Source organism: Sorex araneus, chromosome 6 (genome assembly GCF_027595985.1).
Source record: "Sorex araneus isolate mSorAra2 chromosome 6, mSorAra2.pri, whole genome shotgun sequence".
Taxonomy (NCBI): Eukaryota; Metazoa; Chordata; class Mammalia; order Eulipotyphla; family Soricidae; genus Sorex; species Sorex araneus.
Genome location: NC_073307.1, coordinates 168871048 through 168896706, shown reverse-complemented (window position 1 = coordinate 168896706; position 25659 = coordinate 168871048). Strand labels below are relative to the sequence as shown.

Below are 25659 nucleotides of genomic sequence, written 5' to 3'. Positions count from 1 at the left end.
AACATCAGATGTCAAACTTAATTCTATCCAAAAATTACAGTCTCAAAGATATTCTGGGAAAACAGCTCAAAAAATGAGGTCTCTGTGACCCTTAAATGCAATGAGGGCAGTTTATCTGGAAACAAAGGATGAGTGCAAGTACTGGGCTTCAGTACCACCCAGCAAACCTCTAAGCCTTCCCCACTGGACACAGGCAGCTCACCTCTCTCAAGCCCATCGATGTTCTGTGTGTACAGCCGCAGAAGTAATCCCTTGTCATGGAGCAGCCGGAGAAAGTAGTGAGTAACATTAGGCCTATAGTTCCCAGGATATAGCTCCTTGGCCAAAGTGTAGAATGGCTTGGGATTGTGAAAGAAGAAACTGAGTTCAAAAATGGCCTCGGGGTATGGGATGTCATACTTCTGGAGCTTGCTGTAAAGACCAATCTCTGGAGACCTACAAAACAGAAATAAGAGGCTCTGAGTCCTCAGATCAGAGGGTGGTCAGAGAGCTAGAGACATGGGGACTCAGGGTACCTGAAGTCTGGAATGCCGCTTGCTGTGCTGATACCAGCCCCTGCCATGACCACCACCCTTTGGCAAGCTCTGGTTTGAATGAGCTTAGCTATATCCTCCAGGAAAAGTTTCTCCTTCTTATTGTCACCTCCACTTCCAAAGAAGCTTGAAGCACTGGCAGAAAAACAAATGGACTTTCTTCCTCCTGAAACACTGACAGAGAGAGGAGAGGGATAAGTAAATGACCACAATCAAGTTCATGCTAGCCAAAATGAACAGTGACTGCCCTTCCACCACCCTATTGTTGATAATCACCCCCAAACAACCACCTTCTTATCATGAATAACTACTGGGCTAAAAAAAAGTCCAAGATTTCTCTGAGAGCAAATTTCATAAACTTGTGCTGATAGTAGAGAGATCCACACCAAAGGCTCATGCCAAAGCCATTGACATCCTTTGAAGGGATTTGGACAAGCTCTCTGTCAAGCAGTCTAAGAGACCTGGAATACCATAAATTAACAGTGACATTTACATAAAATAAAACTTCTCAAACTTTACAGCAAATATTATTAGAAATTGGGTTCTAGCAAGGATTCCAGAAAGAAACATTCACTTTTTAATTGCTGCAGACTTCACCTGCAATAGTTATACAACCAGGCAAACAGTCAAGGCAGTGGGTGGACTGGAGTTGGGGGCAAATCCCTAGACCACTTTTCAGATCATCACCAGAGGACAGAAGGTAGGTGGTCTTCAGTGGTGACTAAGAACAAGAAAAAACCATTTATCCAATTAAGAGCTAATAGCCAAGGTATATAAAGAGGGGTTAGAGAGATAGTACAGCAGGCAAAGCGCTTGCCTTGCACTTGGTCAACCCAGTTTCAATCCCTGGCATCCCATATGGTCCTTCAAGCCTGCCAGGAGTGAATCCTGAGTGCAGAGCCAGGAGTAAGCCCTCAGGGCAACGAGGTCTGGCCCAAAAAACAAATCAGAAAAACCAGGATATATAAAGCACTAACATATTCAGCAACAAAAACAACAACAACAAAAAAGGCAAAAAAAAAATGGGGAGTGAAGATTGATACTTCTTAGAAGAGGACATACAGATGGTTAGTCGTCATCATCATCATCATCATCATCATCATCATCATCATCATCATCATCATCATCCCGTTGATCGCCGAATTTCTCGAGCGGTCTCAGTAACGTCTCCATTCGTCCTAGCCTTGAGATTTTAGAAGCCTCTCCTTACTCATCCTTCCCAATGATGCCGCATTGGAGGCTCTCTCAGGGTCAGGGGAATGAGATTCAGCATTGTTACTGGTTTTGGCATATGAATATGCCACAGGGAGTTTGCAAGGCTCTCCCATGTGGGCAGGAAACTCTCGTAGCCTGCTGGTTCTCCCAGAGGGAGAAGTAGGCTATAAGATGTCGCAGCCTCTCAGTTCCGGGAGCTTGCTTTTAAATCTCTGGATGTTGGCCGTTGATGAGATTACAGGGCGCAGGGGGCAGTCCCTGGGTGTGACCGCCTAGCTACTGGAAAATGGGGAATCTGGGCGGAAGAGGCCCAGTCCCAATCTGAGCAGGCTTGGAGAGTCTCTGGCCCGCGCACCTGGCTGTCTTCCCCAGGGCCCCTCGGAGGGGTTGGGATCCAGCTTCCCTCCCTGGCCCCAAGCAGAGCTCCTGCGGCCGAAGACCTCCGGAGCCTTAGCCACAGCCATGCTCAAAACCCCTCTCCACATGTTCAGACAAGTCTCATGCATGAAAGTACCGACAGAGGAACCCAGGTGTGTGGGACCGGAGTTGAGACAGGTGGTTAGTAGGCATGAAAAAGTGTCATTGCCACTATCAGGGAAATGCAAATCTTAGTGACAAGATAGAATCTCACACCAGTGAGAAGTGTAGGATAACATTGGTTTATCCTTCCTCCCTGGACGCAGGGAGCTTGTGTTTTATTTGGTTACACCCATCACAACGCTCCTGGGACACTCCCATTTCTCTGTGTTTATTGGAATATAGTTCTAAACATTTTAGCTTTAATATTGGTATGTCCTTTCTCCCTGGCCACAGGGAGCTTAGGTCTATTGTGTTACACCTATTGTGTTACAACTATTGTGTTTATTGTGTTACTCCTGAGGCACTCCCATTCCTCTGTATTTATCTTTAATCTCTTTTCTGTGCTCTGCTTCCCCAACCGGTCAATCACCTGTATCCCTTAATCAGACACTGTTGACTTGTAAGGTCAGATCTTTCTAGGGCACTGGATTTATATTTGTAAGTAAAATAGTTTTTCTCTTCTCCTTATATTCTTTGCATAGTAACTTCAGAGTAATGTCATTTTTGTATAAACATAGGAAGACAGTGCTATGCTTTTGTAACTTGGGAATTAATTGACTCTGAATAATATTCACTCCTGGGCATCTGTTTTCTCAACGTAAGCCTTAGTTCCTAGCACCCCAAAAACAGGGTCCCAATGAGGGACTGGATGGACCCAAGGCAAGCTGTGAGCTACCCTGGTATCAAAATGGGCCAGGCCAAAGCGCCATAATACCTAACTATAAGTTAAGAGCATGGTCACGGACAAATTCTGTCATGATCCAAAGAGTAACAACAATTAGGACCCTGCTAGGGTTAGGAAAGACTAATCTGGCCTGAGCAGTGTAGTCTGAGGTCTACAATGAGATGTCCCCAGGAGAGCCACCCTATAAGCTTAATGTATCTCTTACTGTGTCCATACAAAATGAGTAATATTATTAAGAAATAGAATTAAGATGATTGTTTAAGTGGTTGCTGGACTAGGAAAAGGAGAAACGCACACATAGATGGCATTTTGCCCTTAGGCAGGTCCTCTTGCTGAATGAGAATTTGTCCTAGAAGCTTTTCCTGAGGGTATATCACCATACCTATGTATAGTTGCTACCCCAGCCCCTCATGATTTGGGACATAACTAAGGCTGTAGGAGTGGGCAGGGAAGAGGAATCAAGAAGAATCGGGGAAAGGAGAATCAGAAGAGAATGGAGATGAGATTGGAATAAACTGATACCAACCAACCTGGCCATCATTTCCTCCTTCATCCCCACGTCCACATATTGCCATCGGGCGTCCCAGGTGGGGCAAGCGGTCCGAGACTACCGAACACCACTGAACGCAGGTGGCAAGAGAGTGCCATGGACTTTGTATTCATTTTTTGAATACACAAGAAGGGCACAGAGAAAAAGAATGGAAACAACCAGTCTTGGGAGAGAGGTAGTGAAAAAAGAACTTCTTTCATTGTGTCTGGGAACGTTAGTCAAGCCTCTATGGAAAAGTCTGAAAATTCCTCTAAAAAAAATAACAGTAAATCTTCCAGAAGACCAAGAAATTCCACCTCTTAGTATCTAACCTCCCAATTTTTATTAAAAAACTGTTTCTTGGGGCTGGAGCAATAGCACAGCGGGTAGGGCATTTACCTTGCACGCGGCCGACCCGGGTTCGATTCCCAGCATCCCATATGGTCCCCTGAGCATGGCCAGGGATGACTCCTGAGTGCAGAACCAGGAGTAACCCCTGTGCATCGCCAGGTGTGACCCCCCCAAAAAAAAACCCAAAAACTGTTTCTTAATTTAAAAATAACTATGTTTACTGCAGTGCTTGCTTAGTACAACAATCAAAATGGGAAAAAAACCCAAATGTCCAACAACCGGAGAACGGATAAAGCAGCTGTGGGATATCTATCAAAAATGGAATACTATGCAATTGTAAGAAAACATGAAATCAGGGCCAGAGCAAGAGTACAGTGGGTAGGGCATATGCCTTTCACACAACTGGCCCGGGTTCAATTCCCAGCATCCTATATGGTTCCCCAAGCCAGGAGTAATTTCTGAGTGCAGAGCCAGGAATAAACCCTGAGCATCATCGGATGTGACCCAACCCCCCGCAGCCTCCCCCCAAAAAAATAAAACATGAAATCTTGCAGCTCACTGCAAGTTGGATGGAAATGAGCATATCCTGTTAAGCAAAGTAAGTCAGCAGGAGAAAGAGAAATACCAAATGATGTCACTCATCAGTGGCACACACAGGAACAAGGAAACAGACAGTATTTGGTAATGACAAACCCTTGACCTTGGATCATGTAACTGAGATCACCAAGCTAGGGTAGAGGGAGTGGGGGAAATGAAGAAACAGACATTGGTAGACAGCGATGGTCACCTGTGTGGTAACAACATCAAGATCATAAATATTAACACTATTGTAAACATGTTTCCTTCACTACAACAATTTTAAAAGCAAAGCAAGGGGTCAGAGCCATAGTACAGCAGATAGAGCGCTTGGCTTGCACATGGCTGACCTGGGTTCTACTCTGCCATTCCATGTGGTCCCCAAGCCCACTAAGTGTGAGTCCTTAGTGCAGAGCCAGGAGTAAGCACAGAGCAGAACACTGTGGATGTGGCCCAACAACAACAACAAAACTCAGCAAGACACACTGAGGCCTCAGAACTTGGTAAATGACTCAACACCCAGGAAAGCAATAGGACAAAAAATCCATACAAATAATACATCCTAGAACAATACCTAAAATGTCCCCTAGAATATGTATTTCAGGGCACACAGCTGGCCAGGAAGGCTTCCTGGGCCTGTAACCTTTGATCCTCACTTGGCACCTTCTCTTCACCTCCTGGCATCACATTGATGCCAGAGTTCAGGATCATCAGCCCCACTGCAAGCCCATCCTCACAACTCATAAGCCCCCAGCTACCGTGTCCTTCAGGAGCTGTCCTCAGGGGCTTTCCACGTCTCTCAGACTTGGATGGAGACCACTCCATTCTGCCAGTTTAAATCAAACTGACAGTCCACTCAAAGTGAATACAGACATAAAACCAAGGTCCAAAATACTTATTTTGCTCACTTTTTATACAAGCAATCAATAAGCATCTAGGCTTGCTCTTCCAGCCTCTGTTCTCCCTTGAACATGTATCTCATGTGTTTGTCTCAATGTTTCTTTGCTTACCTATTTCCACCCTAGAGAAACCTGTTTTTTTTTTTTTTTTTTTTTTTTTTTTTGCTTTTTGGGTCACACCTGGCAATGCACAGGGGTTACTCCTGGCTTTGCACTCAGGAATTACCCCTGGTCATGCTCAGGGGACCATATGGGACGCTGGGATTTGAACCCGGGTCGGCCGCGTGCAAGGCAAACGCCCTACCCGCTGTGCTATCTCTCCAGCCCCAAGAGAAACCTGTATTATCTCTCAAACATGTACTTCTCCTTCTCCCCCATATCATTCTAAATAAAACATATCCTGTTTCACAAATAAAGAAGACCCTAACAGCACATCTTGGATGTGTGTCAGGATAGCATTCTCTTATCTCCTAGAAGTATGACCTAACTCCCTCTCGTTTTTCTTTCTTCTTCCTATTTTTTTGTCTTCCTTGCTTGCTCCTCCTGTTTTCTCTTTCGCTCCTTAAAAAACCAACCCCCAAAATCTCTGCACTGACCAACCTACTTTAACACTGCTGAAGTTTTCTGCTTCATTCTGTTTCATTTCCCACAGGATCCTAACATCTTACAAATCCCATCTGAGGTGGTTTTTTTTTTTTTCTTTTTGGGTCACACAGGGGTCTCTCCTGACTTATGCACTCGGGAATTAGCCCTGGCAGTGCTCAGGGGACCATATGGGATGCTGGGATTCAAACCCAAGTCGGCCACATGCAAGGCAAATGCCCTACCCGCTGTGCTATCACTCCAGCCCACTGAGACCGTTTTAAGCCCTACATGATGCCCTCAAACTCACATACACAAAAGGACTTTAGCCACACAAAAGGACTCCCTTGTTCTTGTATATGCTCTAAACCCACCACCCTCTGCTTTTTTACAGGGAAAGGGTCATATTTGGCAATACTCAGGGGTCAAACCCAGGCATCCTGCTAGAATTCACTCCACCCCACTATGCTATCTCTCTAGCTTCCCCTCTGCTTTTGAAGACTTGCCTCCAACTCAACATGTCAAAATAACCAGCAGTCAAGAATCAAATGATATCTAGAGCCAGGAACAAATGCCACTTATGGAGTCACTTCACTTTAAGTGACAATACAATTCCCCATTTCTTTGGGGAGCCGGCCACTCTTTCCCTTCCTACAGTTACCCTACACAGGTGGCTTTTACTCAAGTTAGTACCACAGTCTGTATCCAGGGAGAGCACAGTAGGTAGGGCATTTGTGTTGCATGTGGCCAATCCAGGTTCTATCCCTGGCATCCCATATGGCCTCCAGAGTACCACCAGGAACAATTCCTGAGTGCAAAGCCAGCAGCAACCCCTGAGCATCACCAGCTGTAGCCCAAAAATAAAGATTAAATAAAAAAATGTCTGTCTCGACAAAAGCCTGAACTTCACCTGCCAAGGTCAAAAAGGAAAAGAAATGACAATTAATCTATCTGAAAGGATTTACAACTGTAAATCTCCCAAGAGAAGGTACTAGAAATACTTTAAGCAGACAAAACTATTGAGCCCCTCTTTCCATTCTCAAAAGTTCTACTGCCTCAAAAACTTGTATAAAATGACTTGTCAGTGTAGCTCTTTTGAGACCAAGCCAATAAAACCGAAGTTGTTTTTTTTTTCTCTTAACTATTTATCTGGCCCTGGAAGTTTTTTTTTTATTCTTTTTTGCCAAAAACAGTCACAAGTCTCACAATGGAGATGTTACTGGTGCCGCTTGAGCAAATCAATGAGCAAGGGGATGACAGTGATACAGTGACGATTTTAATAAAAACTGGTCAGGTGATCAGGAAGAAAAGACCAACCACAATTATTAAGTCCTCCACTCCATACAGTATTGAGAACCTATATTCCACCAATGGTCCTCACCCATTTCCTGGGCTACTCCTAAAATCAAATTATTTTCAGACAGACAAAAGAGAGCTTAAGAGATAGATCAAAAGACTGGAGAACATGCTTTGCACTCAAAAAGCTCAGATTTAGGGGCTGGAGTGATAGCACAGCGGGTAGGGCGTTTGCCTTGCACGCGGCCGACCCGGGTTCAAATCCCAGCATCCCATATGGTCCCCTGAGCACCGCCAGGGGTGATTCCTGAGTGCATGAGCCAGGAGTGACCCCTGTGCATCGCTGGGTGTGACCCAAAAAGCAAAAAAAAAAAAAAAAAAAAAAAAAAAAAAAAAAGCTCAGATTTAATTCCAGGCACCTCGTGGTCCCCAGAACACTTCTAGGAACCAACACCCTGCTAGGAGTAGACGCTGAGCACCACTAGAGGGTAGGAGGGGTGGAGGAAGAGAAGGGAAAGGAAGGAAGGGGAGGAAGGGCAGGAAGGAGGAGAGAGGGAAGAAAGGGTGGGAGAGGAAGGGAAGGGGAAGGGAAGGGGATGAGAGGGAGGGGAAAAAAGGGTGGGAGAGGAAGAGAAGGAGAAAGGAAAGGGAAGGCAAAGCTGAGGGACGGGGAGAAGCAGCAGAAGGGAAGGAGAGGTGGGGCGGGCTGAGATCAGGCCTGGGTAGGATAGCCGGACAGCTGCCCTAGCAGGAGGCTGACCCGACCAGATTCCCAGCACCACACGCGGTCCCCAGAGCCCGGCCTGGTGTGACTCCTGAACACAGAACCCTGGAAGCCCGAGCACCGCAGGCTGAGGCCCAACTCAGGAAATGCTTCGGGCATAAGAGCAGTTCCTTCTTATTCCTAACCCACCTAATCACCACTGGAGTCATGTCAAGGGAGGCGGTTTTGGAAGTCCTTACAGACGGGCGAGACGGCAGGTCGCGGGAAAGGCGGCCCTGAGGAGAGGCGGGCGCGCCCGGGAACCCAGAGGGACGCGGAGTGCAGGTGGGCTTCCAGGCCGGGGCACGCCGGGACCCACACTGGGCACTGACCGGCTGGCCACTCACCCTCCCCGGCCTAGCCCCCGACCCCCGGAGGGCACCAGAACCAACCGAGGCACACGGGCCCACGCCCGCTCACTTCCAAGGCCCCAGAGCCTGAGCACTGGAACCAGAGGCCGAGCCCACAGCGCCATGCCATGGTCCGCCACAGCCGGACGCGACCTTGTCCTCGGGGTCACGTGCCGGCGCTCCAGCCCCGCGCCTCGCCCCGCCCCGCGGGCCCGCCCACGCCCCGCCCCGCGGGTCCCGCCCCCAAGCTCGCCCCGCCCCACTCTGTCTTCTGTTGGGCCTAGGACTGGCATCTCCTAAACGCGGGGCCGGGTCTGGCGTCACATTTCCTGAGATACCAAGGGTCGCTGAGGCGCGTCGCGGCCGGGCGGTTGCCCAGACGACCCGGGCCGCGGGGCAACGGCGGCGCTCCCGGCCTGCCCCGCGCGGCGCCACGCCGGAAGTGAGTGAGCATTTCCGGCCCTGCTCCTCCCGGCGCGGCTTGTGTTGCTGAGGCGGCTCGGTGTCTCGCCGTCATGAAGGACGTTCCGGGCTTCTTACAGCAGAGCCAGAGCTCCGGGCCCGGCCAGCCTGCCGTGTGGCACCGTCTGGAGGAGCTCTACACCAAAAAGTAAGTGCGGGGGCGGGCCGGGCGCGCCGGGGAGCCGCGGGGCCCGCTGCTCTCCTGGCCCGCGGCGCTGGCAGCCCCCGAGCCCCGCCGTGGGGGCCGGCCCGCGGCTCCCTGGCCTCTGGAGCAGCCTCCTCCTGCCCGGCGTCGCGTGCAGTTCCGGCGCTCCAGGCTGGCTCTTTCCCGGTGCAGTTCTTACTGTTGTAATCTACATCCGTCCCATTTCGGCTTATTCGCACAAACCGTTTCAGGGCAATCGGGCTATCTCTTGCTGTTCGCAAAGACATCAGCACGTTTTGGTGGTGGTCAGCAGCTTCCTAAAAACTGCTGTTGGCAGTTTCTGAGAGACATTGTTTAGTATTTGGCAGATAACGGCTTGTGTTGCCTAACCTTTGATTTTTCAAAGCATTTTACTAACATTCTCAAAAACTAACGTGGCTACAGGTGTGTTATGTCACTGTTCTACGTTGTAATATATAGGTGGTTTGCTCTGTTAAGTCATTTAACCTTTCATCCCTTTCACAGATAAGGAAATAGAAGCTCAGTTTAAGCCCCTTCCCAAGATACTTAGAAAGAAGAGCCAGGAGTATCAGTGTAGACAGGTGATTCCGAAATCTTTACCTGCAGTCTTCTTACACAGTAACTTCACAGTAGCTCTTTGAGGTGGTCTAGAAAGATGTTCCCCATTTGTAGCAGAGAAGATCCAGTCTTAGGCATAATGATCTCAGGATGACATAACCAATCAAGTAACAGAATCTGGTGTATAGCCTACGTGTATCAACAAAAGTTTTTTTCTCACCACCAATAAAGATTTGTTAGTGTCTATTTGATAGGACCATTGGAGCTGAAGGTGTCTAAGAATATCCGTTCAGAGTTCTTACGGACTTAACGTTTTCAGGTTGTGGCATCAGCTGACACTTCAAGTGCTTGACTTTGTGCAAGATCCGTGCTTTGCTCAAGGAGATGGCCTCATTAAGGTAAATGCTTCATCATACTGGGTCAGATGTTATAAATGTGCACAAGGACTTTTTGAAATGTTGGCGGGGGGCTGGGCATGTAACTCAGTTGTAGAATGCATTTCTCATATGTGTGTAGTTCCTGAGTGTGATTCCAAATAAGTGAAAAATAGGTGACATTTATAATAATAATAATACAGTACAATCACTTTACTTAAGGTGATGTGCTGAATACCTTATTCTTCATAACAACATTGGGATATGAATAGTATTGATACTCTGTTGTGGTGCAGAAAAATATAAGTAATTTGACTCCGATGGCAGGTTATTTGTGGCAGAAGAGGATTCAAACATTGTCTTCTAAAACCCTTTGTAAGCAGATGGGTAGAGCATTTGCTTTGCATGAGGCCTACCCGGTTCTATCACTGGCACCTCATATGGTCCCCTAAGCTTCTCTAGAACCCATCTCTGAACACAGCTAGGAATAAGCCCTCAACTCTCTCAGATATGACCCAAAATATAAATTATAAACTCCCCCTTGTAAAAGATTGTGTCAGTAGGTTGGAGCTCGTGCTTTGCATGCTTTGCAAGTGGATTTCAGTACCTGACACCACATGGTACTCCAAGCACTGAGTGCCACTGAGTACTTCCCAAAACCACAACAAAAAAAGGTGTCGTATAGAAAGTTCTTTATCTCCTTGTTCAGACTGCAGATGCGATATACTTTTGGAAAGGTTATTCAGATACTGAAAGTTCAAAACCAGTTAAAGGATGGGGTGTGCTATAGATGAGGATTGCCATAAGAATGTCATAATAACTGCCAGAATGCCTCTTACCTTAACCCCCCAATCCTGTTTGCTTGCCACGATGCTTTTTCCTGGTACCATGGAAGAGAGAATACCTCTTGTGCTTCACTTATGGGGGTTGAAAGACTTGGAAGGGGAACCTGGCATAATACCACATTGCTTGCGTAGAGCAGTTTTTAAAAATTTTGTCAAGGGGCTGGAGAGATAGCACAGCGGGTAGGGCGTTTGCCTTGCACGCGGCTGACCCGGGTTCAAATCCCAGCATCCCATATGGTCCCCTGAGCACGGCCAGGGGTAATTCCTGAGTGCAGAGCCCGGAGTAACCCCTGTGCCAGGTGTGACCCAAAAAGCAAAAAAATAAATAAAAAATAAAATAAAAATTTTGTCAACAGAAATTTTAAAGATACACTGTTCCAGTCTTTCCCAGGTTCCCAGAAACACAGTCACAAATTCCAGAAACACACTCACACATTTGTTCAGATAGCTTCCTCTTAAAGGTCTTCTGTGGTGGAGTTAGAGATTATAGTAGGTAAGGCGCTTGCCTTGCACAGTTGACCCAGGTTTGAGCTCTAACACTCCATATAATCTGTTAAGCCCTGCCAGAAATAAGCCTTGAACACCACTGTGTGTGACCTAAAAAGGAAAAAGGGGAAGAAATTATTTCATAACATCTTATTTGATACCTTTCTTTGGATTTCAAATGAGTACAAGCTTTATGCCTGCATTACAGTTAAAATTTCATAGGAGCTTGATTAATTTGCCCGGGACACATTGTAGTCGGAGTAGAACTTTTCACCTCATGTGTCTTTGGGGCCTTAAGATTTTCTTTAGGCTTATACTTACTCATTTGACATTTATCACTCAAATGAACTTGTAATCCTCTGTTAGCCTTTAAATTTTAGTGGACGTTGTCCTCTGCATTGTGTGAAAATGATAAAGATGTCTTAATGTTTGTTCTGAACTGGAGCGATAGAACAGCAGGTAGGGCATTTGCCTTGCACGCAGCCAACCCGCGTTCAATTCCTTTGCCCCTCTCAGAGAGCCTGGAAAGCTACTGAGAGTGTCCCGCCCGTATGGCAGAGCCTGGCAAGCTACCTGTGACATATTCGATATGCCAAAAACAGTAACAAGTCTCAAAATGGAGATGTTATTGGTGCCCGCTCGAGCAAATCGATGAAAAACTAGATGACAGTGCTACAGTGTTTGTTCTGCCTTCTATCTGGTCACTGAAGTAGTATTAGACATTTTAATTTTGCTAAATGAAATACATCCTGTAATTATTCTCCATGTTTTGGTTCCACAGCTTTATGAAAACTTCATCAGTGAATTTGAACATAGGTAAAACTCTTTTGTCAGCTTTTTGAAAATTAATACATTGTCTTTGTTTGACATTTGAGAATCTGATGATTTTTATTTCAGGGTGAATCCTTTGTCCCTGGTAGAAATTATTCTTCATGTAGTGAGACAGATGACGGGTGAGTCTCACTTGATTCCTTGAGTTGAGCCAAATGACAATTAAAATATCTTGAAATAGAATTTAGTTGGACGTGATTTTTAAAAAAAGTTAGATCCTAACTTAAGTTTTTTATGTTTTATATGACATAGTCATTAGTGGAAACCAGCCTATAAAGATACCATGTTGGTGATTTTTCTGATTTTGTTCTCTTTTCTAGATCCTAATGTGGCTCTTACTTTTCTGGAAAAGACGCGTGAGAAGGTAAATGTGCAGTTTGAGCCAGACCTTTTGTTAACCTCCCAATCACAAATTGGAGTCTTAGAGTCTGTGCCTGTGCTCACTGCCCACACCTCCAGAGACCAGTGTTTCTGGTCACATAAGTCTAATGAGCAGAAGCCTTGCTTTGTTACTCTGTGCCCCTATTTCTGAATTTTTCTGTTTCTGGCTCCAGGTGAAAAGTAGTGATGAGGCAGTAATCCTGTGTAAAACCGCAATCGGGGCACTAAAATTAAACATTGGAGACCTACAGGTTACAAAGGTGAGATTGCCATCATGCAGATTTATCTTTGTTTTTCATAAGTTGTTTGAAACTGGAGTAGGAGGGAATAAGAGGGCACAAAGAACTTGCCTGCATGTTTTTTTAATGTGGGAACCTCGAGTTCAGCCCCTGGCATCATGTAGTCCCCTGAACACGGCCCAGTGTATCCTAAAGCGGGGGAGGAAGGGTCTTTATTTTTTGGAAGGAGGAAATGGGGCAACATCTGGTGGAACATGTGTAATGCTGAGGATTAAACCCAGGTCAGCCTTGTGCAAGGCAAGCACCCTACTATACTGTCTCTCCAGCTCCCTCTAGCATACCTTTTTTGTTTTTTAAGGTATCACTACTGTGCCCTGTCATTCTGTGTGTGTGAGTAGTTTTTTAGCCTTACTGGAGATTAAGTTGCTGATAAGATGACTGTTACCCTTAAACAAGAGTGCTTCTCTCTAAGACCAGCATTTCCATCCAGCAAGGAGTTCATGTAACTTCAACTGTCCATGTCTGTGGGTCTTGCTGCCTAACCAGCCTACTCACCACTGACCAAGGTCATGTAATATAATGCTCATCCTTCCTCTTTCTACCTTCTGATTACTGTGGGAGGGTCTTACCTCTTTTTACTGTGCATATTTTCATTCTAGTGTAATTTTAGAAATAGGTGTAGATGTGAGTGGCAGTAGACTTACATGATCCATTCACATTTAAATAAAATTTAGCTTTTTTAGGGCCATATCGATTACTGGTGTCCGCACGAACAAATCGAAGAGCAATGGGGTGACAGTGACAGTGACAGGGCCATATCCAGCTCAGGGCTTTCTCATCAATTTGTGCTCAGGAATCACCCCTATGCTATCTCTTCTGCCCCTCCAGATGCTTATTTTTACAAGATCTGGTTTGGTAACCAGCACACTAAAGAAAATATTGGGGGCAAGCTTTCTTGTTCTAAAACAAGAACTTTGGCTCAAAAGATACTTGGGGTTGGCGGGGGAGTGTGCCATGAGACATGAGATACCAGGGCCTTACATGTGTTCTACTTGAGCCACATACTTGCCCCTTAAAAAATACTTTTTATTGTTTCTTTGGGAGCAAGAGGGGAGCATTGAAATATACCCATTGGTGCATAGGGGCTAGTCCCAGATCTGTGCTTATGGGTTGCTTCTGCCACCCCTCCAGTGACCATGCAGTGCTAGGGATCAAATCAGGGTTGGCTGTGAGCAAGCCAAAAGCCTTGATTCCTCTTATCTCTTCTGACCTTCTTTCTTACCGCATTCCATTTCTAGTCCATATGTATGTTAAACTGTGTTTTGTTTAGCCATGTTTGAGACATTCATAGTAACTAACTCAGAAGAACGTTTTGATGGTACCTACCCTCTGCAACCAGCATAGGAGCAAAGGAATGCAGCAGAGTTGGAACTGCGCGTTCCTTCAGACCAATCAGCTCCCCCCCAGGATTGGTGTTGCTCATTTATTCCTTTATGCTTTAGTTGATGGGGATATATGTAACTATGATTGACTTGTGGTATTGTTTTAACTGATGGGCTTAATACTATGTTTGTGAATCCACATGTTCATACATATACCCAGTATTTTGTTTGGGGGCCACACCTGACAGAACTCGGGCTGTTCCCAGCTTAATGCTTCCTGGTAGTGCACAGGGAACCATGTGGTGCCAAGGATTAAACCCAGGACCCACGCATATAAAACCTGTGCTCTAGCCCTTTGAACCATTTCCCTGGCCCCAGGCCGCTTAGTTTTTATTGTTACATGTTATTTCATTGTACAAATATTTTGTTAACGTTTTTTATTTTTAAATTTCAAGCAGTGTTATTTACCAGCATTTCGGTGCCCTGAATCCCTGTGTAAATGCGCAGAATCTCAGGAGGATATACATTTGGAGCTATGGTCTCATTTTCTAGACATTGCAAGATATTTTTCGAAGGTGGCATATGTTCCCCACAGTACCATCCAAACCCTCTTTAAAAATTATGTAAAGTTGGGGCTAGAGCAATAGTACAGTGGGTAGGGTGTTTGCCATGCTTGCGGCCAACTTGAGTTCTGAGCACCACCAGGAGTATATTTCTGACTGCAGACCTAGGATAACCCCTGAGCACCTCAAGATGTGGCCCCAAAACAAAAAAATCTTTAAAAATTAAGGAGATGAATGTTAATCTGATTAAGGATTTCATTCTTGATAACTGGCCATTATTGACCTTTCCATTCTTATCTCCATTTCTATATGTTATTAATATTTCTTTGCCCTCTTCTCTGTGTTTGTTTGTGCGAGTCCTTTTTATTGTTCATAGTCCCATAATGGGCCACTTGGGCTCTGTTTTTTCCCACTTTATAGCTTGTGTTTTTTTGTGTTTTGGATGAACTGTAATTGCATTTTTGGTGAGTCTTTGACCCTTAAGTCTAGTGGTTTTTGTCTTGTCATGCTACTTTTCAAAATGTTCTAGTTCAAAGAAAGGAAACTTTGTTTCCTGCGTATAGGAAACAATTGAAGATGTTGAGGAAATGCTGAGCAATCTGCCTGGTGTGACATCGGTGCACAGTCGTTTCTATGATCTTTCTAGCAAATATTATCAGACCATTGGGAACCATGCATCCTACTATAAAGATGCTCTGCGGTTTCTGGGTTGTGTCGACATCAAGGATCTTCCAGGTAAAGGGGTGTTAAAGTTCCTGTTTCACGGGGAGATTCCCTCCTCAGCTCGTCCATGAGGTGCTAGAGGCAACAGGTCTCAGAAGCTACTCCTTTCTGAAGAAAGCCCATGTGGTGAGAGGGTGGGAAAGGTTGTTAAAGTTTTAGCCTCTGTGTTATATTGTTCTTCAGGATTAAATTAGAATAAAATGAGGCTGACTCCTTATAGCCTTTTTACTATTCTTCTCCATGACTTAACTGTTACACAAGGCTAAGACTTCACTTTTTTAACTGAGAGATAATTTATAATCTAGTTATACAAGTCAAACATTTACTTGGTAACAAGTCATAAAATTCAAGAATAAAATTTTGAGTGTTTTACGACCACTTCTGGGTTTACAAGCTATAGTTTAAGGAATTGGTATCTAAACCAGAAGTTTTTTTAAATTGTATCATTATTAAATATCTTTACTCCTTGCAGAATAAAAGGCACAGTGAAAAAAACCCTTACTTGAGTCTCTTTTCTTGAAAACAAATGTTAGCTCTGTGGAAATAAATTGCAAGAATTTCTCAAGGCTTTTGAGAGTGAAAAGAAAAGAGATTCATACTAACTGTGTGTGTGGTGGGTATGGGGTGCAAGGATAAGAGTTTAGTTAAAAAGTTTTAGCAAACTGGGGCTGAAGTGATAGCATGGATAGAGCACTTGCCTTGCACATGGCTGCCAACCTAGGTTCGATTCCTGGCATCCCATAAGTTCCCCTGAGCCATGCCAGGAGTAATTCCTGAGTGCAGAGTCAGGAGTAACCACTGAGCATCACTGGATGTGGCCCAGAGACATATATAAAATTAGCAGGCTTGAACCTGTTTCAGTGTTTTTCAAAGAGATAACCAGGTTGGAGGATCTGGAATGATTCAGGAAGGTGGTAGTAACCTTGGATGCAATTGAGGGGCTCCTTCTGTTTGCTTTGAAAAGGTAGATTTCCAGGTGGGGAGCTAGTGATTTATTTTTTCTGTGAAGGACAGTAGGCCATCTCAGTGTAAGAACCTCCACTTTAGGTGATTCTCATAGACTACTATATGGGGCCATTTCCAGAGAGATAGTACAGTAGATAAGAATAAGGTATTCACTTTTCAGGTTTGATCCCTTGAATCCCGTATGGTCCCCTAAAACAGCCAGGAGTGATTCCTGAGTGCAGAGCCAGGAGTAACCTCTAATCATTTGCGGGGCATGACCCAAAATTAAAATGTTCAATACCAGGGAGAGGACACAAGAAGAGTGGAGCATATGTGTAGCTTATAGGAGCCCTAGATTTGACCTCCAAGCACCACTTGATTTCTAAGCACCACTAGGTAGGGCCTAAAAATTAAGCAATGAATGGATATGGATAAGTTGATGGGTAGATTTCCAACAAAATCCATACATTCAGTTGCTAGTCAAATATATTAATCCTTTCTCTCTCTCTCTATCTCTCTCCCTCCCTCCCTCCCTCCCTCCCTCCCTCTCCTTCCCTTTCTTCCTCCCTCCCTCTCCCTCCTTTTCTCCTTCCCTCTCTCTCTCTCTCTCCTTCCCTTCCTCTCCCTCTCTCTCTCTCTCTCTCTCTCTCTCTCTCTCTCTCTCTCTCTCTCTCTCTCTCTGTCTCTCTGTCTCTGTCTCTCTCTCCCCTCTCATTTTTTGGCCTCACCCATTGGTACTTGGGGTTGTTTTCAGCATGCTTAGGACACCGTGTCATGCAGGAGGTCAAGCACTGACTGGCTGCCTCCATACAGACCACATTAACTCTGGGAGCATTTCCCTGCCCTCCAATTCAGAACTTTTTTTTTCACTTTCTGTCATTGTAACATAGCTATTACAGAGAATACTTACTTTGAGGTAGGGGTGTTGGGCCACACCTTTTAGTGCTTAGGGGCTTCTCCCAGCTCTGTGGTTGGTGGTCATTCCTGGTGGTGCTAAGGAGACCGATCTGGGGTCAGTCATATGCAAGGCAAACACCTTAACCTCTTCCTCCTCCCCATACTGTCTCTCGGCCCTCTTTACTTTTTTATGTGAAATGTTTAAAACCAGAAGGACCGATTCTCATGACTGGAATGTAACTGGAAGTGTATTATTGCTGTAGTGTCTGAGCAACAGGAGAGAGCTTTCACGCTGGGACTAGCAGGACTTCTTGGCGAGGGCGTTTTTAACTTTGGAGAACTAGTAAGTGGACCCTGGGCACAGATTACTGACAAGGGGAAACTGATATTTTATCCGCTGACCATTTCCATCCTTGCAGCTAATGCATCCTGTACTGGAGTCGCTGAGGGGCACTGACCGCCAGTGGCTGATTGACACACTTTACGCCTTCAACAGTGGCAACGTTGAGAGGTTCCAGACTCTGAAGACTGCCTGGGGCCAGCAGGTTAGTTAGAGTGGGGAAGATTTGAGTATTCCCCAATCACACCTAACCACAACCCCAAATACTAACTCTACAAGCTCAGATTCTACCCGAAGGGGAAAAGAGAGGTAGTCTTGTTTTCGCGAGTAGCTAGTAAAGGGGCTGGTTAGTTAATAAAGCAATTACCTTATAGCGCTCATTGCTACAGATGCAGAATGGGATGTCAGAGCTTTGTCTGAGCTAGGTAGAAGAGCTTGCCCAAAAGGCTGCTTGAAAGAAATTGTGCATTTCATATGACTGTAGGAGTCATGCAAAGAACAGAAGTCAAGAGAGCAAATCTAGTTTTTCTCAAAATTCAGAATAAATTCATAGAATTAACACATAAAAATACTTGAAGAAGGAGCTGGAGAGAAGAATTAGAAAGCAGATCTAGCCAGCCTAATCTATGTTCTGATGTTGCAAAATGGGAGAAAATGTGCTGTTAGAGAAATGGCTAATTCTGGAAACATAAAGAACTTGGAGGAGTTCTTGCCATCTTGTCATCTCTGTCTTTCCAAGCAGCAGGAGCTTCTCAGGGTAATGAGCCTTTTTAAGACTGACATGTTTAGTACCTTTGGCAGAAAATGTTCCCATCAGGGCTGTGTTGGGGTATTTGTTACTAAGATTATATACAGGTCAAACAGAGGGTTATTTTGGTTTCATGACGGTATTATTATTCATTGTAAGTTAATAAGCTGCTCTTTCTGTTCAGAACAAATCTTTGGAACTTTCAGTTGCCCACTTACACTGAGCTGAGCAGGTATTGCTCCCACACCTGCTTGGCATAATGTCAGTGGTGGAGCTGTGCGTATTCTATGCTTTCTTATGTCAAGAATCTTTTTTAAATGCCTGCATTCTGTGTCTGCCCCTTGGACAAGGGTCTTTCAGTAGGCAGTCTACTGATGAGTTTTAAGAAAGGTGAAGTGAAAAGGATTTGAAGCTAATAATGAACTTTAGTGATCAACAATGGAAGATGTTTGGATTGCCTAGTTTCTTTTTTTTTTTTTTTTTAATTTTTCAGAGGTGGGGGGGCCTATACTCATCAGTGCTGAGGCCTTAGTCCTGGCTTTGACTTCAGGGATCACTCCTGGCAGGGCACTGGAGTCCATATGTGGTGCTGAAGTAAGGACCTAGGTTGATTATGTACAAAACAAGTGCCCAGTCTCTTCAGCCCCTTTTTTCTTTTTTTTTTTTCTTTTGTTCTTTTGGGGGTTTTTTATTTTGTTTTGTTTGGGGGCCATACCCAGAGATGCTTAGGGCTTACTCCTGGCTCTATATTGAGAGATAGGGCTCAGGGGACCATATGGGGTGCAAGTGATCAAACTTGGATGAGCTGCATCGAGGCAAATGCCCTATCCTGCTATACTATTGCTCTGACCCTCTCTTTCATTTTCTAACTGGGACCAACCCTGTCTGTGCCCAGCTCAGCAGTTTGTGCCTGCACTGCAGAGGTCTATGCAATGCTTGGGGGCAAACTAAAACAAACTATGCAGTGCTAGGAATTGAACTCAGGACCTCACACATGCAAGGCATGTGCTTTCCTACTGGGCCACATCCCTGTCCCCCTGTTTATTTTTGTTCATTCTGCTGTCAAAGCCTAAGGTAACAGGCCTCTTTCTGTTTTATAGCCTGATTTAGCAGCAAATGAAAACCAGCTTCTGAGAAAAATTCAGTTACTGTGTCTCATGGAGGTAAGCAAGCATCCTGAAAACACATTGTGACCTAAGGCCCTAGTGTGCAGGGGTGCCTCTGGTTCCTGCTGACTCCAGGTACCTTTGAGTGCACTTCAGACTATAGTGCTGCTCTGTACCCACTTTCCATCTTCCATTTTCCCTTCCATTAGTTTAAACCTTGTATTTGGAATCTCAGCTTTGATGATGTCTCCTCAGAGGAATTTTCCAATCATCTGAGTAGACTTGAAACTTCATTTTATTGCCCTCTATCATTCTTTGCTCTCACATTGTCTCTGGTAGAATTTTATTTTAGACTTCTTGAACAAATAGGTCTTAAGTTTCTGTGGCTTCGGATTGTAGAACTGGCACGTGTCAGACAAAAGGACTTTTTCAGGAAAGTGATGATTAATATTATTTCACCTTATCCAAGCATGAAAAATTTGTTCCACATAAGAAGTAGGATTTGATATTAAAATTTAAGTTAATGGGATATTAACAAGATCTGTAATTTCAGAATACTGACAAAAGTATCCCTGTCGATCAGTTGCCTTACTACTTTTTATTTGGAAATATAATTAATATAATTTTTTCAGATGACTTTCACACGACCTGCCAACCACAGACAGCTCTCCTTTGAAGAAATTGCCAAAAGTGCTAAAATCACTGTAAATGAGGTACAGTTCTTGGACTTGGGATATTGCAGCAGCAGAACTGCTACACAGAGGGATCAGGATTTTGTGTGAGCTGCTCCCTCAACTCTGGTACCACAAAAGAAATAGTAGCTTACAGTGGCTCCTCTCTGCACAGGTAGAGTTGCTGGTGATGAAGGCGCTATCGGTGGGACTGGTGAAAGGCAGTATTGATGAAGTGGATAAGCGAGTTCACATGACCTGGGTGCAGCCCCGCGTGTTGGATCTGCAACAGGTGAGTGATAGGATTGAACTCCATGGGTCACCTTTAGAGGTGCTTTTGGTTGTATCTATGATGCCTTAGTTTTATTTGGAGGGAGGCCATTTAGGAAGAAAGCATTAGTAATTGAGAGATTTCAGAGATGAATTACTACTGTAGGAACTAAGTTTTTCAGAGAACCTAATTTAATGCAAGCCTAGGATTTGAACCCTGCATTTAAAAGCTTATGGAAACAATGCTGGTTGTGCTGATGATGCTTCTTAATCTTAAAATTGGTACTCTGATCAAATATGTTCCTGGTTCTAGGATTTGAGCTCAAATCCATCTTGTTCATATTTGTTGGAAATTTAATCCTGTGGATTTCCTCTATTCTTGCCTATTTTCTCTTTTGAAATGTCCTTGTGATAAGAATTGACTGGAATAATCCTATTTCACACATTCCACTCTCAGCTCTTATTATTAAGGAATTAGCTGGGCTGGTGGGGCTGAAGTGATAGCACAGTGGGTAGGGCATTTGCCTTGCACACAGCCAACCCGGGTTCGATTCCAAGCATCCCATATAGTCCCCCAAGCACCACCAGGGGTAATTCCTGAGTGCAGAGCCAGGAGTAACCCCTGTGCATCGCTAGGTGTGATCCAAAAAGCAAAAAAAAAGAAGAAAGACAAAAATTAGCTGGAAGTGAGAATGGATTCCCAGAAGTTTTAATGCTTATGTCACCCTGGCTTGCTCTCAGATCAAGGGGATGAAGGACCGCCTGGAGTTCTGGTGCACCGATGTGAAGAGCATGGAGATGCTGGTGGAGCACCAGGCCCACGACATCCTCACCTAGTACCCCTCCCTGTGCCTATCTATGGGTGTTTCATGACTGAGGAACCTGGCTGCTGAGAAGATGTGCATTACATCAAGGGTGAGGGTTGGGATTCTGTTTAGAGTAGTGACTGTCCTTGCTGTAAAAGCTAGGGAGCGTGGCCAAAGGGAGACCTTCCTTCATGAGAGTCTCTGTAGCCTGAAGACCTGATGGGAAGGATCCACCAGGTCTCAGGTGATAAGGCAGGCAAGGGTGAGGGTGCCTCAAGAAAGACCCCGGAGTACGCAAAGAACATCTACTCCAAGGTCGTCTCCAACAGATACACCTCATGAACATCTTTTCCAGTGTGGCTTCAGAATGTTCCTGTAATAAACATCTTTGCTTTCTCCTTTTTTGTTTTTTTGGTTTTTTCTTTAGACTTAGCTTCCATGTCATTCAGACCTGAAGAGATAAAAAGCATGAGACTGGCCACATGTCTCCCCCTTCCTTAAGGAAAGGCACACACACAGACAGACTCCCAGAGACATGCTTTGAGAAATTTGGAAATTAGGGCCCAAAATGATAGTACAGTGGATAGGGCGTTTTCCTTGCACATGACCAGCCTGGGTTTGATCCCTGGCATCCTGTATGGTCCCCCAAGCACCACCAGGAGTAATTCCCGAATACAGAGCCAGGAGTAACCCCTGAGCATTGCCAGGTATGATCCAAAAAGCCAGAGGGGGTCGGGGAGAGTCGGGAATGGAAACTAAACTTCAGTTTCCTTCTCAGAACTTTTTCCCTAGTCATCCTGTTTCCTAAGGCTGAATCAGCTGACTGGTTGGAGACCAGTCCTTGCTTTTGACGTGAGCCCCAGTGCTTAATGAACCCTAGAACAGGACATTAATGCTGCATTGAGATCTGTGCTGCTTCTAGCTGTGTGATCTTACAGATAGTTTTCCGGACTTTGGGTAGTTTATGTTGAAATCAGAGATACTTGAAGGTTAACTTAGGAGTGAATTTTCATCTGTTTTTATTGGCTCTTCAAGAGCCAACTCTTCCCCCTGAACATGAAGTTGGAATATACACAAGAGTCCTGAACTCAGTCATTAGCCTTCACCATTTATGAGTGAGCCCCTTGCCTGCTGGAGACTTTGGAAACCTGGCTTTCAGATGTGTACAAGTTCTGCTGGAGTGGACACCAACAGTGGTAGGACTGAGCCAGCAGAACTAAAAGAAACCCCCTTATCCCTCTAAACGGGCCTGGCTTTCTGCATTCTGCCCTTAAACCCACCTCTTTTTGAGAATGTCTCAGGATTGTCTGCTTCTCTCTAGTCAGGCCTCCTGCTGCCTTGGAGGTCACTTACTACAGGAAAAATGGGTGCGCTGCTGCCTTAGCAGAGAGAGACCGATGTACTTTGGGAGCCATCCTAGACCCTGGGGTGTGGAGAGACAACCTCAGCATGGTGGTTGAATGCAGCTCCTTGAGTTCTAGCTGGGTTCTGTGCATCCTCTGGAAATTGGGGCTTTTATGAATTAGGAGTCAGCAGCAGCTGTTTCCTGTCACAGGGCTTGCTTGGCAGAAGGATGGGTGTTTGGAATTGGGGGTGAGCCAGTACAACAGCGGTCTTTTTCACTGACCCCTCTGACAAAGGGCAGTGACCTGCCTGGTGGGAGGTGAGACTTCACCCTCTCTGGGGAGGGCATTCACTTTGTGAAAAGAGCTATAACAAAGAGTAAGACCAGGACTCAGGTACATGCATGTGAGGGGAAGAGTGATGATTGAAGGATAACCCTTAAGGCTCAAAGGGCTGAAGCAGCTGCTTTGCATGCAAGACCTGCAGGTTCATGCCTGGCACTGCATGAACCCCCAGCACTGCACTAGCACTAGCCTCTAGTGCTGCCAGCTATGGCCCCAAAAAACAAAATGGTACCTGGGTTATAGATCTCTGGATGGAGCCATGAACATTCACCCTTGTTTCTTTTCTGTGTTTTGGGGCCACACCAAGTGGTGCTCAGGGAGCTACTTAGCAGGGCTGTGGGCACATGCAGTCGAGGGGTGGAACCCAGGGTTCCCACATACAAAGCCTGCATTCCAGCCCATGTTCTTTCTTCCCTGGAGGAGCAGGGAGTATGGAGCACTCAGTGCCATCAACCCAGTACTTGGTGCATGGGTACATTCAGTACATGGATGCTGGGGATACTCCATCACAGCCTCTGCTCTTGCAGGTGCCACAGACCTGGGGTATCCTCAAATGTCCCTTGTATCAAGACCCACATCAAGGACCAAAGGTGCCTAATCAGTGCTATCTGGCTGAGCGCAGACGCTGCTCCACGCAGCCCAGCTGCCCTCCCGCAGACGGGTTACTTGTCTTCACATCACTGTTGGAGAGCTTTGCTTTCCGGCTGTCTGAAGAGCTGAGCCACTCCTCTCTGCAAACCTCACCTGCTTTGAGAATCTTCAGAGAATGCAGCAAGAAATGGACCCCAAAGCCCACTTCCAGTCTTTGTACTCTGTCAGAGCAGTGGGACCCTCTCTCCTTGGGCTGTCTGTGTACCCAGACCTCCCTCCTACATGCCAGATTCAGTGTCCCTGTCTTCTCCAGCCATTCTCTTGGCTGCCGAGCCTTTTCATCCTAACCCCACATGACCTCTTCTCTGTCCACCTCTATGGTCTCTCTCAACTTAAATACACACAGCTCCCTTATTGGTTATGATATTTAGGGTGTTTTCAATGCTACCCTTCCACTTGTGGTGAGTGGCTTGCCCGCCTTTCCCTCCCTCTCAGACCAAATGTCTGAGCCCCAGCCTGTCTTTCCCTCTCACACTCATACTACACCCAGTCCCTCAACATTATCATGCCCCATCGGAGTGACTCACCACCCTCTCCTGATCCGACTATTAATGCATGGGACACTTCATGTCTGTTCCACAAGTTGCCAGGACAAAACTCAAAGAAAAACCCAGTCTTGTCCCTGCATCGGTTCAGTAGTCTCCACTCACTTCCTCCATGTCATTGCTTCCAAGAGACAAGTAATCTCTCCATGTCTGCCTGCTCCTCACCAGCTCCCCTGTACTCCTCCCTGAACTTCTTTGCCATAAACACACCATACTCCCACCCCTATGGGTATCTACTTGGATATAGCCTTTCCTTTATGTTTTATTTAATTTTACTTTTCTCGGGGGGCAATATGGGATGCTGGGAATTGAACCCGGGTCGGCCGCATGCAAGGCAAACACCTTATCCGCTGTGCTATCTCTCCTGCCCCTTTATTTAATTTTATTTATTTTTTTTCTTTTTGGGGGGTCACACCTGGCGATGCACAGGGGTTACTCCTGGCTCTGCACTCAGGAATTACTCCTGGTGGTGCTCAGGGGACCATATGGGATGCTGGGATTCGAACCCAGGTCGGCCACGTGCAAGGCAAATGCCCTACCCGCTGTGCTATCATTCCAGCCCCACCCTTTATTTAATTTTAGATTGTGCAATGTTCAGATGACATTGATACTTCTTGTTGATTGCTTTTGTAGCTGAAATATAAGCCCATGAGGCAAGAATTCATGTTCACCACTAATCTTTAGGGCCAAGAGCAGCATCTGATTTAGCAAGTTTTTAGTGTTGGATATTGGAGAGAGGGAGGGAGGGATACATATCTAAGTGGATGGCCTGATCAGTGGATGAAAATGATTGGACGAATGGAGTGGGTGAGTGGGTGGGCTCTTTCATACCAGGCACAAGGTTAGGTTTGAGGGAAGTGGGGTTGAGTCAGACATGGCAAAACTGCATAGCACACTCCACCCCCAGCCTGGCCTAGAGACCAGTTGGCAGTGATGAAGCCACAGCCCAGAGTACTTGTCTTCAGACCAGATCAGTGGTGTAAGCCAGGAGCTAAGAAGCAACAAAACACCCATTTGTGTCTGTCCTGAAGCCCCCGTGCTCATCTGTGTTCACTGTCATCTCTAAGGTTGATCACACCCCAAGGCAACTTGTAGAAAAACAATCAACTGGGGATATGAGTACACTCCCAGGGAACTTGATTTACTGTTATTCTTCCCTGGAAACTTTACTTTTCTAAATATAAGATTTATTTCTGGCCTCCTGCCCACCTTCCAGGGCCCAGGCCAGCCTTTCTTCCTGTGAGTTGGTCTCCCAGGAAGGTGCCAAGTCCTGGGAGGCCCGTGGAGGAAGGGTGTCTTGAATGTTATCTCCAGTGACTTTTGGTTCCTGATGCCAGCCTTAGACCGTGGGGGGCTCTGTCCCTCCTCAGTAATAATCCTTCCGCTTGAACCTTTAATTATAGCTTTGGGGTCCAGTTGGGGCTAAGACTGTGGATCAGAGGTTCAGTCACAGAGCCTTCAGTGTTTCTTCTTTAACAGATAAGGCCAGTTGTCCCCAGTACTCAGGCCTGCTGTTAAGGGGGTCCTCCTCCCTTCCTGGCCCAGAAGCGAATGGGGCCAATAAGTAACATATGGCTGTCCAGAACTTCAGCTCTACCCCTGCAATAAGTGCCTGGCTGGCCCA

General features: G+C 45.7%; 2 protein-coding genes across 4 annotated transcripts in view; one reads left to right on the top strand and one right to left on the bottom strand.

Annotated features, from left to right (window-relative positions):
• Positions 1–8560, bottom strand: part of SIRT3 (sirtuin 3) — a 31225-nt gene extending 22665 nt beyond the window's left edge. For 2 of the 3 annotated variants that reach the window (XM_004602890.2, XM_055141712.1), the window contains exons 1-3: positions 8401–8560; positions 516–707; positions 203–435 (exon numbers count right to left, since the gene is read on the bottom strand). In XM_004602890.2, the coding sequence (XP_004602947.1) occupies positions 203–435; positions 516–707; positions 8401–8483 (508 nt within the window). In that variant the 5' untranslated portion in view covers positions 8484–8560. Of the gene's footprint in view, positions 1–202; positions 436–515; positions 708–8158 lie in introns of all 3 variants that reach the window. The other variant, XM_055141713.1, reaches the window with a different exon arrangement.
• A 104-nt stretch (positions 8561–8664) lies between these two features.
• On the top strand, positions 8665–21549 carry PSMD13 (proteasome 26S subunit, non-ATPase 13). Its single transcript, XM_004602888.2, has 13 exons — positions 8665–8968; positions 9864–9942; positions 12031–12065; positions 12147–12202; positions 12401–12444; positions 12635–12721; positions 15209–15380; positions 17474–17553; positions 17630–17755; positions 19399–19461; positions 20037–20117; positions 20251–20367; positions 21087–21549. Exons 1-13 carry the CDS (start codon positions 8874–8876, stop codon positions 21180–21182), a joined length of 1131 nt encoding a protein of 376 aa, XP_004602945.1. The 5' UTR covers positions 8665–8873; the 3' UTR covers positions 21183–21549.
• Positions 21550–25659: the final 4110 nt, after the last annotated feature.

What these genes read in the sequence shown, in the direction of transcription:
- PSMD13 (XM_004602888.2), top strand. Translation starts at nt 8,874, where the DNA reads ATGAAGGACGTTCCGGGCTTCTTACAGCAGAGCCAGAGCTCCGGGCCC. An exon ending in GAGGAGCTCTACACCAAAAA is followed by an intron (nt 8,969 to 9,863) that starts GTAAGTGCGGGG and finishes TAACGTTTTCAG; the next exon opens with GTTGTGGCATCAGCTGACAC. An exon ending in TGTAGTGAGACAGATGACGG is followed by an intron (nt 12,203 to 12,400) that starts GTGAGTCTCACT and finishes TCTCTTTTCTAG; the next exon opens with ATCCTAATGTGGCTCTTACT.